General features: G+C 52.6%; 1 protein-coding gene across 2 annotated transcripts in view; it reads right to left on the minus strand.

The window, feature by feature from the left end:
• The window catches only part of NEDD4L (neural precursor cell expressed, developmentally down-regulated 4-like, E3 ubiquitin protein ligase), a 62,158-nt gene extending 53,592 nt beyond the window's left edge, over positions 1–8,566 (minus strand). For both annotated transcript variants that reach the window (XM_027907434.1, XM_027907433.1), the window contains exon 1: positions 8,437–8,566. In XM_027907434.1, coding sequence (XP_027763235.1) covers positions 8,437–8,484 — 48 coding nt within the window. In that variant the 5' untranslated portion in view covers positions 8,485–8,566. The remainder of the gene's footprint in view (positions 1–8,436) is intronic.
• Between the last annotated feature and the right edge of the window lie 6,755 nt (positions 8,567–15,321).

Raw genomic sequence — 15,321 nt, forward strand, 5'->3', positions numbered from 1 at the left:
CAGCGGGCTGAGGGTCCATCCCTGGGTGCTGCAGCCTGTATGTGGCACAAGGTACCTGCACTGAATTACAGCTGATCATTTCACTCCAGTGGGAGATGAAGAAACACAAATGCAGTTACAAGCAGTTCAGAACTGAACTGACCAGATTTCAAATAAAATCAAGTTCTGTGACAGCAGCACAAGGGATTAAAGGTAAATTTTCATGGCGTCAGCAGGCTGAGGGACCCACACAGGGTTTTGCTAAATCAATTCAAGCAGTGTCAGAGGCATTTCTTTAATAACAATGTCAATCAAAACAGCGACTGAAGTTGTGACTGAAATGCTTTAAGATATGCACCGGTTCCAACCCAAATTTTGGACAATATTCTAAGGGAAAAAGTGACACCGGTAGGCACATAATACCAGAAGGTCTCCACAAGACTAGAAAACACATTAGCTACAAACTTTACCATCTTAACTCTGCAGACTTTGAGGTCACTCATTAACAGTTGTGAAGGGTCCAAGGCTTCAACAGCTTCCAGATCCTGCATTAGGAGCACGCCAGGCACATGGTGACAAATGACCAGGCAGGTAATCCACACCCACCCTGTACCCACTTAGTGCAGTCTGCTTTACAACGTTTAGGTTTCAAACTACAATGGAAAGGTGAAGCAATGCCTGTTGTAATTTCTCACTGACTAAAAAGTCAAATACTTTTGTTGACTTATGTCATCAAAATTGATGACAGTTTATGTAAGTTAGTCCGTGGTGTGAAGGAGACCTGACACGCTGTCTCTCATGGGAAGAGTTGGATAAACAGAGGAGGAGGAGGATGGCAAGCAGAGCACACCACCAAGAGAAAAAAAAAACCACCCATCCGCTCTACTCCCTTCAACATACCACAAAAAACTTCTTCCTTGCTGTTTGTTTACCTCTCAGACCACTTCTCTCTTGGAAGATAAAACCCTTCTTCATCCTCTAAGAACTGAAGCACAACCATGACCTGCACCACACATGGACAGTGGGCACAACCTCAAAGCAGCGCGCTCCAGACCCACGGCCAGTCCCACCAGAGAAAAGGGAGATGCCAGGAGCGGATCTTCCCCACCACACCAGTTCCCAAACAGATGGTCCATGAGGGAGTCATCCCAGGACACCTTCTCCTGTGCATTCCCCTTTGCTCCTGTCCCTCCAAAATCCCACCATGAATGCACTGTGATCATCCACATAGAGATACTTAAGGAGAGTCAGACTTTGAACTGCTTTCAGTGAAACCCAGGGCAGGTAACAGGAACACATTTCCACCCTCCAGCCAGGATTATTCCACCCTAGGAGCTGCCAAAGGAGAGGATGGCATGGTTGTTCTGCTCATCTCCAGCAGATAAACTACATGAAAACAGGGAAGCCTGCCTTGAACTGGCAGGACACCAACACAGTCACACCGATCTGTGCACTCAGGTACAAAAATAAGATGCTGTGGCTTAATGGCAAAGCCCAACTCATTCCTCATATCTGCCAGTGTTCCCAGAACTGCAGATATTTCATTTGATTACAGGCAAGCCTCCTAAATCCTAGAAATCAGGATTCTGACAAACACCTACAGCCTGCCAGTGCACAGAACTACAATCAAATGGAGGGAGGAAAAAAGGAACAATTACAAGTACAAATACACCAAGTCTGTTGCCCAGCTGAGACATCACCTGGCAGACAGATATTCCATAATACAGCTCAAGAATCAGGTTTCCAGATTTGTTTTGTTGGGGCTTTGGTTTGTTTGGTTTTTTTTTTTTTTTTTGGTGGGTTGGCTTGTTTTTAACTATTTTAACTGCAATTATAGCTTCCAGGCCTGTGCAGTTTAACCACATCTCTTATTTTAAAATTAATTACTAGTTAATGACTGGTTTTATTCTGCAGAAAACAATCCCTTTCCTAAGGATTTATTTTTCCTTCCTTCTGGGAGAGGAAAAGGCAGTGAGAGCAGAGGAAGGGAGTGCTCCATCCTGGGATTTGGGCAGTTTAAGAACTCCATGCCACAAAGTAGGCGTGCCAGCAGGTTAAATACTTCTGAAAGCCACAGTTGCAGGTAAACCCTGGCAGGTGTTGGCACTGACCTGGCAGCAGCTCCAGTCCCGAGCCAGCAGTAAAACCACATTCCTTCCTCGCAGCCCTCGAGGTAGGAGTCACCCAGCCCGCACCCCATTCCTACCCAGCTTACCCAAAATAAGAGCGTGCACGAGATTGCACTGCACTTCTTCCCACAGGGGACAGAGCTGGCCAGCAGCTACAGTAAAAACATAATTCAACACAATGGAACATTTAGGAGGAAGCAGCAACAAAAACAGAGGATGGAGAAATTTATGGAAGTTAAGGAGATTTCTCTGTTCACCGACACCAAAATTTAACTCTAATTAAATCAAGCTACTCCTGCACACTGCTATCACATCTACGACTTTCAACTGACTGAAGCTGTTAGATAATCCAGCCCCCACTGCTATTACAAGGCCTGGAGGTTTCCAGCTCTCTCAGAAAAGTCCCAGTTTATAAGCCACGGAGTTTAATTAAGCAAGAGGTCTCGGCCCCATCCAATCCTCCGGGACTGAGAGGTTGCCAGTTTGGCCTGATCCAGCTGAAATCTGCGAGCTGCCCACAGGTTGCATCCGCAGCACCACCCCTGATGAGCCCTCTGGCTCCTGCAGCACCTGCAGACAGCCCACCTCGCAGCAGGACCTGTGTTTGGCTTAGGAAGGGTAAACATTGCATTCCACGGAACCTTTCACTAACTGCAGACAGTGCCAACCTAGGAGCTGCAGGGGGGTGTTCTTCCTTCCCTCAACACGCTGCCGGCTGACACCGATCCCTTCTGGCAGGGAAGCTCATTGCGCTTCTATTGCCTGGTTCTATTTTCAAAACAAACCCCGCAAACCCCCAGCAGAGATCTATTTACCGCAGCTCCCAGAGCAAGCGGTGCCCCCAGGGTCAGGACCCTGCCCATCAGCACACGTGGGGCTCACAGTCCCTGTTTGCTTCCCACGAAAATGGCCTCTGTGCAGGAGCAGAGGAGAACCTTGAGTTCCCATTTACCATTACACAGTGCCCTCCAACGGCCAGCCCTTCTCATGGAACCCAAGGAATGCCTGTCCCCCCTTCCCAAAGGCAGCACTGGAAGCACTGGCTGCACTACCTGCACACCACCCTCACAGCACAGGACAACAGCCGGGGGACACAGAGGCACCTCTGAGTGGAGATGTGTGGAAAACCAACCCTTCTTCACTCCCTCAGACACACATTTTAATACAAACCACCTTAAGTGTCTTTACATTAATTTTACATTAAAACTAGAATTCACTTAGTGTCAGTACTAGTGACCAAAACATGCTGATAACTCATAAAAAGAAGGTTTAAAATGCAGGCTTTTATAAAAATCTATTGACCTCCTGAGAACCACAGCCTATTTTGTTATTCTGCCACACAAGGAGATAGGCAAGCCCTATCATTTATGAAACGCTTCCTCACCTGGACTTTTTAATCCTCATTTAAAGTTTACACACTATCCCTGAAGCCAGTGCACTTAGAGTCTATAAAAACAATTCAGGGTTGGTTTTTTTTCCATTTAAAAAGTCAATAAAAAGTCACTATTCTGAATTGCTTATTGCTAAGATACTGTCAGCACTGTGACCAAGGGAGGCCCCTCACACTGGGATGGCAGAGTCAGGCTTTATGTAACCGGAGTATTCAGAGCAGAAACAGCAGAGCTCCTGTTTAAAGGGTCTGTGTTCAGTGCTGGCCACAAAAGGTGCATCTTGTCCAGGAACTCCAGGGGGTTTCCCATATAAAAGGCTCCAGGTTCAGGCAGCAGCTGGTGCACCCCAGGGCAGGTTGGCCCCCCACACTGCCCCCTCCCACCTGGCAGCTGAGGAGCCACGGCTGCCCCGAGCTGCTGCTGCAGCACATCAGGACCCTGCTCCTTCACCCAGCGCCTGGCACTCCAGCGCTGCTCCAGCAGATGAGCTGGGAACCAGTGCAACAAGGGCACACGGCTCTGGAGCCCCTTCCCCAGCACCAGTCCTGGCAGGGGCCCTGTGGACACAGCCTGGGCTCAGGAAACCCCTCTGGCCGTGTCAGTGCAGCGTGGGAGCCAGGCAAGCAGCAAGAGACAGCTCAGCACCCAGGCCACCGAACGGCACCTGAAATCCTCCTGCAACCATCTGCAACACTGACACTTCCCAACAACAGCATCCCGCTTGCTTCCAAAGCTTATGGGTTGCTTCAAATGTAAAGGAGAGCAATTCAAGGCTGAGCTCCCGCATGTCACTGCTTTGTCACCAACTCCAGGGGAGGAGGGAAAATCACAGCCTTTTTCCTCCCCAATAAATCCCGCTGATCATGAGCAATAACCTCCTCCTCTTGAGGCCTTCCCAGCCCCATCTCACAGATCTGTTAACATGACACTCGACTGCAGCAAAGGAGACACCCTCAAGGGAGATGATTCCCGAGCAACAAATGCATCAGGAACATATAAACACGAGGCACTAAAAAACCTCCTCTACGCCTCAGTCTGCAGCACTTTACACAGACAGTTCACCCATCACAGCCCAAGCTGCACTTCAGCACAGCACCACCGTGGCACATCTTGGTTTATTCTTTACCCTGCTGTCAGCTGCAGTACAGGTAAGCCTGTGCTTTACAGGGATTCATTTCATTCCTGTCTACAGGAACCATTTCCATCCTACCCAGAACTGGTTTTGCTTCTCTTTCCCCAAAGCGCATCTCATTAAAGCCAAGTGCCACAGAGGCTCTTGAAATCCTCCAGGATTCCTTCCTGAGGAACAAGGCTTTGCCCAGCACAGCACACAAGAAGAAAGGTTAAGCTGCAGTGACTACATGCACAACTATTCATCTCGAGGCATATGGGATTGTATCTCACGCATTGAGATATTTTCAGGAACATAAGGTCCTTTTTGACAATTTCTAAGGCATGACAAAATGTCATCTCAGTAGGAAGCTTCTAATTCCAGTTGATTCAATCACAAGTCACGGAAGTTGAATAGAACTTGAAAAGAGAAGAATGCTGGAACCGCAGAGAGCAGTTTCATGTATGAACCTCTTTTTTCCCCCTAATATTTTCAAATCTAAAAAGACACTCTTTCTTCAAGGATCTTTTTGTGAAGATCCATTATTAATTCAACCAAATGAGATCCAAGGAGCCTGCATGTTTTGCTTCCCCCCAAGGACACTGAGAAATGAAAAGGGAATGTTTATGGATTTGTTTGGGCAACACCTAAATTGTTGCCAAAGACTCCTGAGAAATCCAAACTGAAACTAACAAGACATGCACTTCATTCACAAATGTTTTCAACTGTGAAGGGCTGTAAGTTTTTTAATATAGTGATATTTAAAGACTGCATGAGAGCACCTAAGCTATGTGTAAATATTATTTCACAGAATCACAGAGGGGCTGAGGTTGGCAGGGGCCTCTGGAGGTCACCTGGCTCATCCCCTACTCGAGCCAGAGCCGGTTGCCAGGCCCACATCCAGACAGTTCCAAACAGCCCCAAAGATGGAGCTCCAACAGTCCCCTGGGCAGCCTGGCCTAGTGCTGATGTCACCCCCACAGTGAAAAACTGGCAGGACACGAATCTGATTTACAGTTGATTTTAACTAACAGACTAATCTAAACCTTTTTACAGTTCAGGTTTCCAAAGAGGCTGACCTATGTATGAGCACACGTGGGCTGCCGTGGCAAAGTGCAACGAACGGTTGGATCGTCCCCTGTGACTCAGTGATCCCCAAACCCCCATCAGAGCCCTTGGGCAACGCGGAACAGATGCCCACAGGGAGGGCACCCCCAGGAACCCCAGCTCACCACAGGGACCAGTGCAGACCAAACTCTGCAGACGCGCCGGCACACGCGCAGCCCCAGCCGTGGAGCAGGAGCCCACGCGCGCTGATTGTGCAAGCAGCAGGGAACCTCTCCTCTGCTCTGCAGAAGACACTGCTGCTTCTCTGGAAAGCCCTTCAGCCAGTCCAACTTACATCCATTACATTCAGCCCATCCAGCTTACTGCATTTCCCAACCAGCACATGTGCCAGGAGTGGAAGCCCCGCACAAGGCCAACTCAAAACCCTCCAGAAAACATCTACAACAGACCTCTAAACTGCATTTCAAACCCAGGCAGGAACAAGGGAAATTAACAGCCTGAATATGTCCACACACAGTTCAGCCTCTCCCAGCTAGAAGAGCTCTGCTTTTCCAAAGAAAACGCCACACCAAGTCCAAACCAGTGCTAATGGGAAGTCATTACCCACACAAGCCAGCACGCAGTGAACTGTCAGCACACCTGCCTTCCTCAACCCTCTGGAGCTTTACCTCTACTGGAGCTTATTCACAGCCACCCTCCCGAGGGAGAACCTCCTCCTCCTCCTGTTCTCAGCTCTCCTCTGCCCATTACCACAGACTAGACAGCGGTTCAGATTTTTGGCATAATGAAACTACAGCCCAGCAGGTTGTGAGTATTGCCAGCATCCTTCTCCCTGCCCCTCCTCACCCCGGTCCCTTTGCCCTCTCTCTTCCACTCTATTTCCATTTGTGGACTGCTGCTGCAGTTTTAGATGGTCACTGCTCTGTCCTGAGAAGTGTCCAGCACCATCAGACCCGCCCCTCAGGCAGTGTGGCTGTGGCCATCGCTGCAGCTGAGAGACCAGAGCCTTGCTTTCCCCTTTTCCAACACCTTGGTTTTACCTCGGGAGGTGAGTGACAGACGCACCTCCCTGCCCGCTGTTCCCCAGCACCAGCTGGGACTGAGCACCACGGCAGGAACAGCCCCTGCTCTCCCGAGATCCCTCCCCCTCGGAGCCAAGGTGAGAGCGGCACAGCCAGCGCCTTTCTCCCTGGATCCGTTTCTCTTTAGCATTCTGTGCGAGTACCAGCATATGTCGAGGCGGGAGGCAGGGACAAAAGACACAGCGAGCACAGCACAACAGAAAAGGCAGCAGCCAGGCTCCAGCATGATGTTCCCAGCCACCTCCCCGAGACCTGGCAGGGTGGCTCCAGGTTTCCCTTCTCCTCACAGATCACACTTGCCAACAGAAGCACCAAAGCACCTCCAATTAAACGTTTGGGGGGGCCCACATTGGGACAGCAATCCCCATTGGCCTTGGCTGTTCCTCGAGCCTCTGCAGGGCCCCCAACAACCAGGATGCCCCAGGAGCAGGCAGGATCCTGCATCCCCTCCAGCCCCCCGGGGGCACGCAGGATGCCCACAGACACTCCAGCCCCCCGGGAGCACGCAGGATGCCCACAGACACTCCAGCCCCCCGGGAGCACGCAGGATGCCCACAGACACTCCAGCCCCCCGGGAGCACGCAGGATGCCCACAGATGGCTCAGCAGTGGGCCCGGGTGACACATGGGAGCTGGCCCAGAGATGCTCAGGGATTACCGTCAGTCACCCCCATCCTCACAGGTGGGCTTAACGAAACAGCCCTAGGAAAGAAGGTTCTCCTCAGGTGCAATCAATGCTCGTTATCTACATCACCCAAGGCCCCAGCATTGCCCTCCCTGCTCCCCTTCCTCACACCACTCTGCTCTCAGCTGTATCAATCAACAACAGAACGAATCCCCCTCAGCAAAACACCCATTCCAGCTCAAGAATCTCCTTTCCAATGGTAATTAAACGTTACAATCATCTAAACTTGATACCACAGAAGTACGTGTAATAAACACTGTCTTTCAGCTTCACAATTTAAAGACTTCTTTTTTTAAATGTCAGTTTCTTCTACACCGCAAACTAACGGATTACCCGTCGCGTTCGGCCCCATAAAACCGGATGCAATGCTGTAACAATTTTTATTCGCTCCTGTATGTGTACAAGCAATATGTGCGCTGCTACCACCTGATATATTCTGAAACCACAGCCCAGCAACGCACCCTGCCCACTGCTGATGCTCCATCACACCGGCTGCTAGGGAAAGGGGCACCCGACCACGGCAACGAAACAAAAAGGGCATTAAACAGCATTTTTAACATTCACCTAAGATAAACCGGACTGTTCTGCTCACGCCCGTGCTAGTCTGGTTCTGCAGAAGACATAGGCTGATAAAGCCGGCACACGGCGATTAGTTATCGCGGGTCCTACCCCACTTATCGGCTCCATCTGCACCGGGACCAGGCTGTGTCTGACACAGCTCCCGGCGGGGACAGCGGCGGCGCTGCGGGAGGGGGCGGAGAGGGGCTCTTTGTTCGCCGCCCGCCCGGCCGGGGCCCCCGCGGGCTGCGGCGGCCGCACCTGCCGGGGCTGCGGGCTACGCTGCCCGGGCCGGGCCCGGAGCCCCGCGGGGCGAGCGGCGTTCGCCCTCCCGGACCGACCCTCGACCTTCGCTCCCGCAGCGGCGCCGCTGCTCCCGCCGACGGGGCCCCGCCACACCCCGCACCCCGCACGCGGCCGCTGCCCCGACTCACCTCGTCCTCCGAGAGCCCGTACACCGGTTCCGTCGCCGCGGTCGCCATGGAGCCGCTCCCCGACCCGCCGAGGCCGCCGCCTCCTCCTCCTCCTCCTCCTCCTCCTCCTCCTCCTGCCGCTGCCGCCCCGCTGCTGCCGCTGGCCCGCGGGCGGCGGAAGGCGCCGGGAGCCGAGCCCGGCGGGAAGGGGCCGGGGCCGGGGGCGGAGCCGCCCGCTCTGCCGCCGCCGGCCGGGGCTGAGCGCGGCCGCAGGGACGGGGAGCGCCGGCGGGGCGTGGAGAGGAGCGGGCCGGCCCAGCAGAGACGGGAGGGGCGGCGGGGAGCGGGCACAAAGCGCTGGGCATCCCCGCCCCGCTCCGCGCTCCGCCTTGGGGACGGGCCTGAGGGGGCGCGCGGGCGGGGCCTGAGGGGGGGGCGCGCGGGGCGACCGTTAGGGGGGGCGCGAGATGGGGCGCGCGGGGGGCGAGGGGAGCGGCCTTTGGGGGGCCTGAGGGGGGGCGCGCGGGGCGGCCGTTAGGGGGAGCGCGAGGGGGAGCGCGCGGGGGGGCGCGCGGGAGGCGCGAGGGGGAGCGCGCGGGGGGCGCGCGGGGGGCGCGAGGCGGCGGCGGGAACAGGAGGGGCGCGCGGGGGGCGCGCGCGCTGAGTTGGCACGCGGGGGCAGCGGGCAGCGCGGGGAGGGCGCCCCCCAGCGGGCGGGAGCGGCGCCAGCGGGGCGGGGCTGCGGGACCGGGATGCGCCCCGGGATTCGGCACGGGATGCGCCCCGGGATGGTTCCCGGGATTCGGCACGGGATGCGCCCCGGGATGTGTCCTGTGCCCAAAATGTGTCCCGGGCTGTGCCCCGCTGCGAGGCAGCCAGAGCGAAGCCGCCGCTGCCCGCGGAGCTCCGGGGCACTCGGAGGTGGTCCCTCGGGGGCGGTCCCTCGCCGTGGCGTTTCATCCCTCGCCATCACGGTTTTTAGGAAAACAGAACGCTGTGGGCACTTCTGGGCGAAATCAAGTCATGCTTCAGTTCTAAATTAGGCATTGATTTGATTTCTGCCCCCGAGCCGGCTCTGCCCCCCGGCCGTGCCCCTCCCTGCACTAATCTCCCATTTAGGGTCTCTCCTGGCAGGACCGTGGTGCTGGAGTGGAGTGTAAGGAGGAGCTCGATGGCAGGGCTGCCCAGACCCCCTCATGCTCTCCTGCCTTTACCTTTAAGTGCACTGTGTGCCACCAAAGCCACGTGGGGCCCCTGGCACGGACCAGGTCTGTCAGCACAGCCCAACCCAAGGGTGCCCGGAACACTCTGGGCAGGTGCCACTGGCTCTGACTTCAGCAGCCCACCCCGTGTGCTCAGGCACCTTGTACCTGCTCCTGCTCCAGAGAGGCGGGGCAGAAGGGGAAGAGCAGATCCCTTGTTCTGGAGAAGTTCCATAATAGTCCAGGGACCAGAAATCATTTCTCCAGCCTTTCCAGAACCCCTCTAGGGCAGGAAGGAGGTGATCTCTGCCCAGATAGCAGTGCCTCAGAGCTGTTAAAGTCCAGCTTGGGGAGGCATCATCAGCCTTTGTACTCCCAGAGTCCCTCCTGGTTGTAAACGACACGTGGTGCAGTTTGTGCCGCCAGGTCTGGGCAGGGGCTTCCCTGGCCCAGTCAAACTGCTCCTGTTTTCCCTGCCAAGGCATCCCCTCGGATGGCCTGGTCTAGAGGAGCACCTGGCACAAGGCTCATTCCACAAGTCCCATGTCAAATAATAAACTCAGTTTTATTCCTCTTTGTCCCGAGCTCAGTAGATCATTCCCAACTCTGGATGCAGCTTTTCCCCCATGCCTTTCACTCACCTACTTGGTTGCCTGAACAGAAGCAGCTCCACCTGCTCCCATCCCTGGGTGCCAGGGAAAACCGGGATTTCAGGAGTCCTTCCAGGCAGTTCCATGAACACATCTCAGTTCTTGGCCTCCTGTATCCTCCTGTGCTGACAGCTGACACCGTGAGCTGGAACCACCAGGAACCTGGCAGGGACTCTCAGGAATGTTTCTATTTCTGAGGGACAGAATGCAAAAGAATCAGGTTAGTGTAATTCGACAATAACTGGCCTGTAATCCCAGCACTGTGAAGTGATCCATGGAGAGATGTGGGAATGCAGATCCTTCCTGCAGCTCATGCTCCTGCAGCCAGGCCCTCTCCGTGCCTCTGGAACCACAGCCACGGCTGTTTCCTTCCAGCTCCCAGCACCTGCCCTGCTGGTGGTGTACAGTCAGCCAGCATTCCCATCAACAGGTGCTCCCCAGGGAAAAATACACCTGTACCTGAGCAGAGCGGATCTCTGATGCCAGGGCAGAAAATTAGTGCGCTCTGCCACCAACAACCGCACTGGATTGCAAAGCTTCAGTACCAAATCCAGGCTGCAGGTCCTTGTTTGTTTGCCTGTGAATGTTACATGCATAATTCCTCTCTGGAACTGTGTTTACAATAATGGATGGCCCTGGAGAGATGTAATTCCCGTGAGACTGCTGATAGCAGAAATCTCCAGGTGCAGCTCAGATGATTTATAACGGGCCTCTTTATAGAACAAAGCCCCATGAATTATTTACAATTTTTCTGAGAAAAAAATAGGTTCAATATTATATTATGGCTGGCAGTTCTCCATGGGAGCTTCAGCTCCCTCCACCTGTACAGGGTGGGGAGCGGTGGGAGCCATGGGGATGCAGAACTCCCTGGAAGGTGTGTATGGAGGGGCAGCTCCTGCGCCAGGACAGGTATGTGCCAGTTACAATTATTACAACAGTTACAATTGAAATAAACATCTGGTTCGGCTCGTTGTTTGTTTGTTGCTTTGTTTTTTCTTTACCCTTTCAGGTTTCTTATTGATGAGGAAACATTTCTGGGAGGCTCATGACACATTCTGTGAGCAGGTTTTCCTTCCAGCCCTTCGGAAGGAAGGGAGCCAGGGCTGCCTGGCCACAGTTCAACCCCACACTTGGAGCCCAAAGAGATTTAAACGTGGTTTTTTTTACATGAACCTGGAAATATTTCCCAAAGTATCCTGCATCAACTGCACATCAAAAGCAGTTAGAACAACACATCTATTCTCAACCTGATCAGGTTCACTGCAGTGCCATTCTGCATTGCACAAGCTCAGCTCTTGCCAGTATTTGTGGCTGTTCTTTGTTTTCCTGCTGGACTTAACTGTACCAGCTGTTACCTAAATATTGGGAGATGCTACTTAGAAGGTCACTGTAGCATGCCAATAGAGAGACTTTACACTGTAAATCCCTCGTACTTTTAATCACCCACTGACAGCAGACACAAAGACAGTCCAAATAAACCGTGATCTCCCCAAATACAGATGGTTTGGATTGTAGAGAATTGGCTTGAACAGATTAATAGAGCCCCGACCTAAGCAGAAAATGCTCTTTAGGAAATGAGCTGGATGCCTCTGGCTCACCCAACAGCATTAGGAGAGCAAACTGCTGCCAGAGCCTGCCCAGAATGACTTGCTTTTTGCTGCTCTATTTATTATTTATTTATTCCCAACAGCTCTGGTGAAACGAGAGTGCAAAGGTCCCCAGGCACTCAGGAGTTAAAAATCACCCAGACAAGGCTCCCCTTGGTTTGATGTGGCATCAGCTGCACGTGGTGGAGTTTCATAATTCCTGTCTTTTAAATGATCACTGCACTTCAGTGACTGCAAAGGGATATTTAAAATGGTCTGTTCACACTGTATCGCTCATTCCACAGAGCTTAACAAATCATAAAAGTAATAATGGCAAGGTACAAATTTTATCTGATTGGCTTTTCTGTCCCCGGTTGAAAACAGGATTTCATGATTTGCACGGGGCAGGAAATAAATCTGCCTCTCACAGGGCTGAGAGGAGGCTGTGTACTGACACACCTCAGCATCCTTCAATATTTAATGCTGTTACTTAACAATCTTTTGCTGAAAGAAAAAGCTCTTCTCGCTGCAGAGCTTCTCAACAGTGGTGATTTTTCTCTTTCCTTCTGGAAAAATGTCATAAGAAGTGTTAATATTTTATCAGGCTGCTGTTGGACTGACAGCATTGCCTCTGTGTTCTCAGCACACACCTTCCTTACAGCAGCCTGGAAATGGCTGGGGGCTGAGCATGGTTCTCAACACAGAGAACTGGTGAAAGATTAACTATTTAAAACCACACATTTTGTAATGTATCATTGACAGTGTCACAGCAAACTCATCACGGGTATAACCCATGTTGAATCAAGCTGCCAGGAAACATAAATTGTTAATTGTTGCTCAGATCCCAGTGACAATATCATACTGCAGGCATGAGCAAGAAAATTAAAATGGGCCCTGGAGAAGTTGGGATAATTCCTGTGTTCCTGTCAGAAATGAGTAGTTTACAGGAAAGGGAAAACCCAACATTTTTTGGCTATTTAAAGAGCGATAATAGAATTGCAGGACCTGATCTGTGAGGTGTGGTGCCACAAGGGCTTTGAAAAGGGGCTGCTAATTGTTCTGAAAGGCCTTTGATGCAGTCAGGGCCTGTTTTTTGGACAATCTGGGAACTCCTGGGAGGCCAGAGTCCCCCCTGGCCTGTCAGTGCTCTGGGCAGGGGGGGCAGAGGGAGGGGAGGGTCCCCAGGGAGCAGTGCCAGGCTGGCAGGAGCTGTCACAGTGCAGAGGCTTTTGTTCCTGCTCAGGAATAGAGCTGGGAATGTTTTACCTTGCTTAGCTCATGAGCAGTCCAAATACCACAAGATTTGTTCTGCAGACTGTTCCTTCCACTGGGATTGCATGTTCTGTCTGGGTTTGCTCAGAGGAGTGTGGTGCTGAGAATCCCGGGCAGACAAACCTGGGCAGAGCAGCAAAACAGAGAAAGAAAGGGGGGAATACAAGAAACCTGAAACCTTTCTGGAGTTAAAGTCGCTCCAGTTTGCACCGTGTCGGGCTCACTGAGCAGCGGGTGAGTCCCATCTGAGTGTGCCACTCACCTGTGGGGGGTGGGGGGTGAGGGAGAGCCTCCAGCAGACCTGGAGATGGGATCTGGGGATGGACTCCCACGCAGGAGCTTTGCACACCTTCCCTGGGAACGCAGGTGAGAAGACAGGTGAGTCACACAGTCACACTGCCTGAGTCAGGCCCAGAGCCTTTAATCTCCGGGGCATCTCCCCAGCAATGCTGCCCCTCCTGTTCCTCTCCACAAGCCACCTCAGGGACTCACAGCTCTCCCTAGTGCTCCCCGGACTGTTCACCCCTTGAGGGAGGAAAAAAAAAAATCCCAAAAGACCGGTGTAATTAACATTCAGGCTCATCTCACTGGGCATCTGCAAGCAGCCAGTGCGAAACATGACCTCCTTCTGTTGGTTTCTTTATCATTTTAACTATTTCATTTGACTTCTCCTGGTTCTTATTTTATGGTGAATAAGGGACACTTCTCAGCTGTTCATCTTCTCCAGAGATTTGTGCTTTTACTGACCTGTAACCCCTTCTTCAGTCCCTTCCCAGGCTGTGGAGCTGTAGCACACCCAGTTCCTCCAAAGCACAACAGCTCTCCTTAACCTTGTGGGGCCTTTAGACTTACCTTTCAAACAACCCATTTCAGCATTTGGGGCTCTAAGCAGTGCCCTGGCAATTCCCCATCCTCTTTTTCCCCCTCCCAGTGGCTCTTTGGGAATAAGAGCCTGAAATGTGCTTGCTGAGGGCACAGTTCCACGGCCAGGATCCTGCAAGGACATGTTTGGCTGGCGTTAGCCACAGGGAAAATCCCGAGCCAATGCTTTTGGGAAGGAGGCAGGAAGGAAGAGAGGGGTCAGCTGGAGCTCTGGAGCCCTGCCCGTGGGAAGAGGAACACGTGACTTTATGTCTCATGGAAGTTGCCAGATCGCTGCCTATACTGCTCATTCTCTTCAGGATTATCAGCAGGGAATGTGCAATAAAATCGCTCTCTGCAGACCTTTCAGGTGTTCAAGGTGGGGAGCCCAACCTTCCCAAATCCTCCCTGCCCCGAGCAGCAATCAGCACACCCACCCCACCCTGTGGAATTCCAAGCCAGGCATGCATATCTCTTGTTTCAGGGTGGGGATTTCTCCCGCATTTTGGGTTTCACAACCCTACTGTTTGGGTTGCAGCTGACAGTCATTTCTCCTCCTGTGTCTGCAGGGCATGGAATGGCTTCTCCCATTCCGAATGCCAAGGGCAGCACAGGCTCTTTGGGGAGGTTTACCCAAGTTAGGACAAGTCCTTCTCTTCCTCCCGGGAGGTTTTGGAAGCACAAGGGTGGCTTTTTCTCACACCAGCTGCTGCAAGGGAATGGTTATCCTCAGCCTATCACACTTGCTAACATCTTCCACCTTACTCCTCGTGTCCAGCTGGGACTGTGGGATTAATGGTCAGCACGCACAGGGACTCCCCAAAACAGCAGGAGGAGGGACAGCAGTCAGAGAGGTCAGACTGTCCATTTCCATCCACTCCCACCTGCTCAGGAATGCAGAACACAGTGGTACCTCTGTGAGAAATGTAGAGATTGATGGGGAAAGTCATGGAAGCTGAAGCTAGGAAAGATAATTTGATAACCCAGCCCTCCTTGCAGTGATGTCAGCTTCCATTAATGGAAGGGGGCTGTCTCTACTTTTAATGTCATCTTTGTAAAGAATTCGCTTGTTTACCTCAAATTCAGATGGTCTCGGGTGTTTGCTTCTCTTAGAATTCAAGGCAGTTCAAAGTCACAGTCCCACCTGCTTGTGCCTGAAGGAGGAGCAGCAGTGATCCCCAAAATGTGACCTTTAGGCCCTGGAAAGTGTGAAAAACATACAGTTAATAACAAGCAAACTACTTCAAGAGGGTCTGGCAAGACATTTCAGGGCCCCCCATCTTTTCCCCTGTGCAAAAGAGAGGGGTTTGATCTCCCTTTCTCGAAAGCAGCCAC

Source organism: Empidonax traillii, unplaced genomic scaffold (assembly GCF_003031625.1).
Source record: "Empidonax traillii isolate 1590-97213 ecotype Southwest subspecies unplaced genomic scaffold, ASM303162v1 scaffold1462:size220982, whole genome shotgun sequence".
In the NCBI taxonomy this organism is placed as follows: domain Eukaryota; kingdom Metazoa; phylum Chordata; class Aves; order Passeriformes; family Tyrannidae; genus Empidonax; species Empidonax traillii.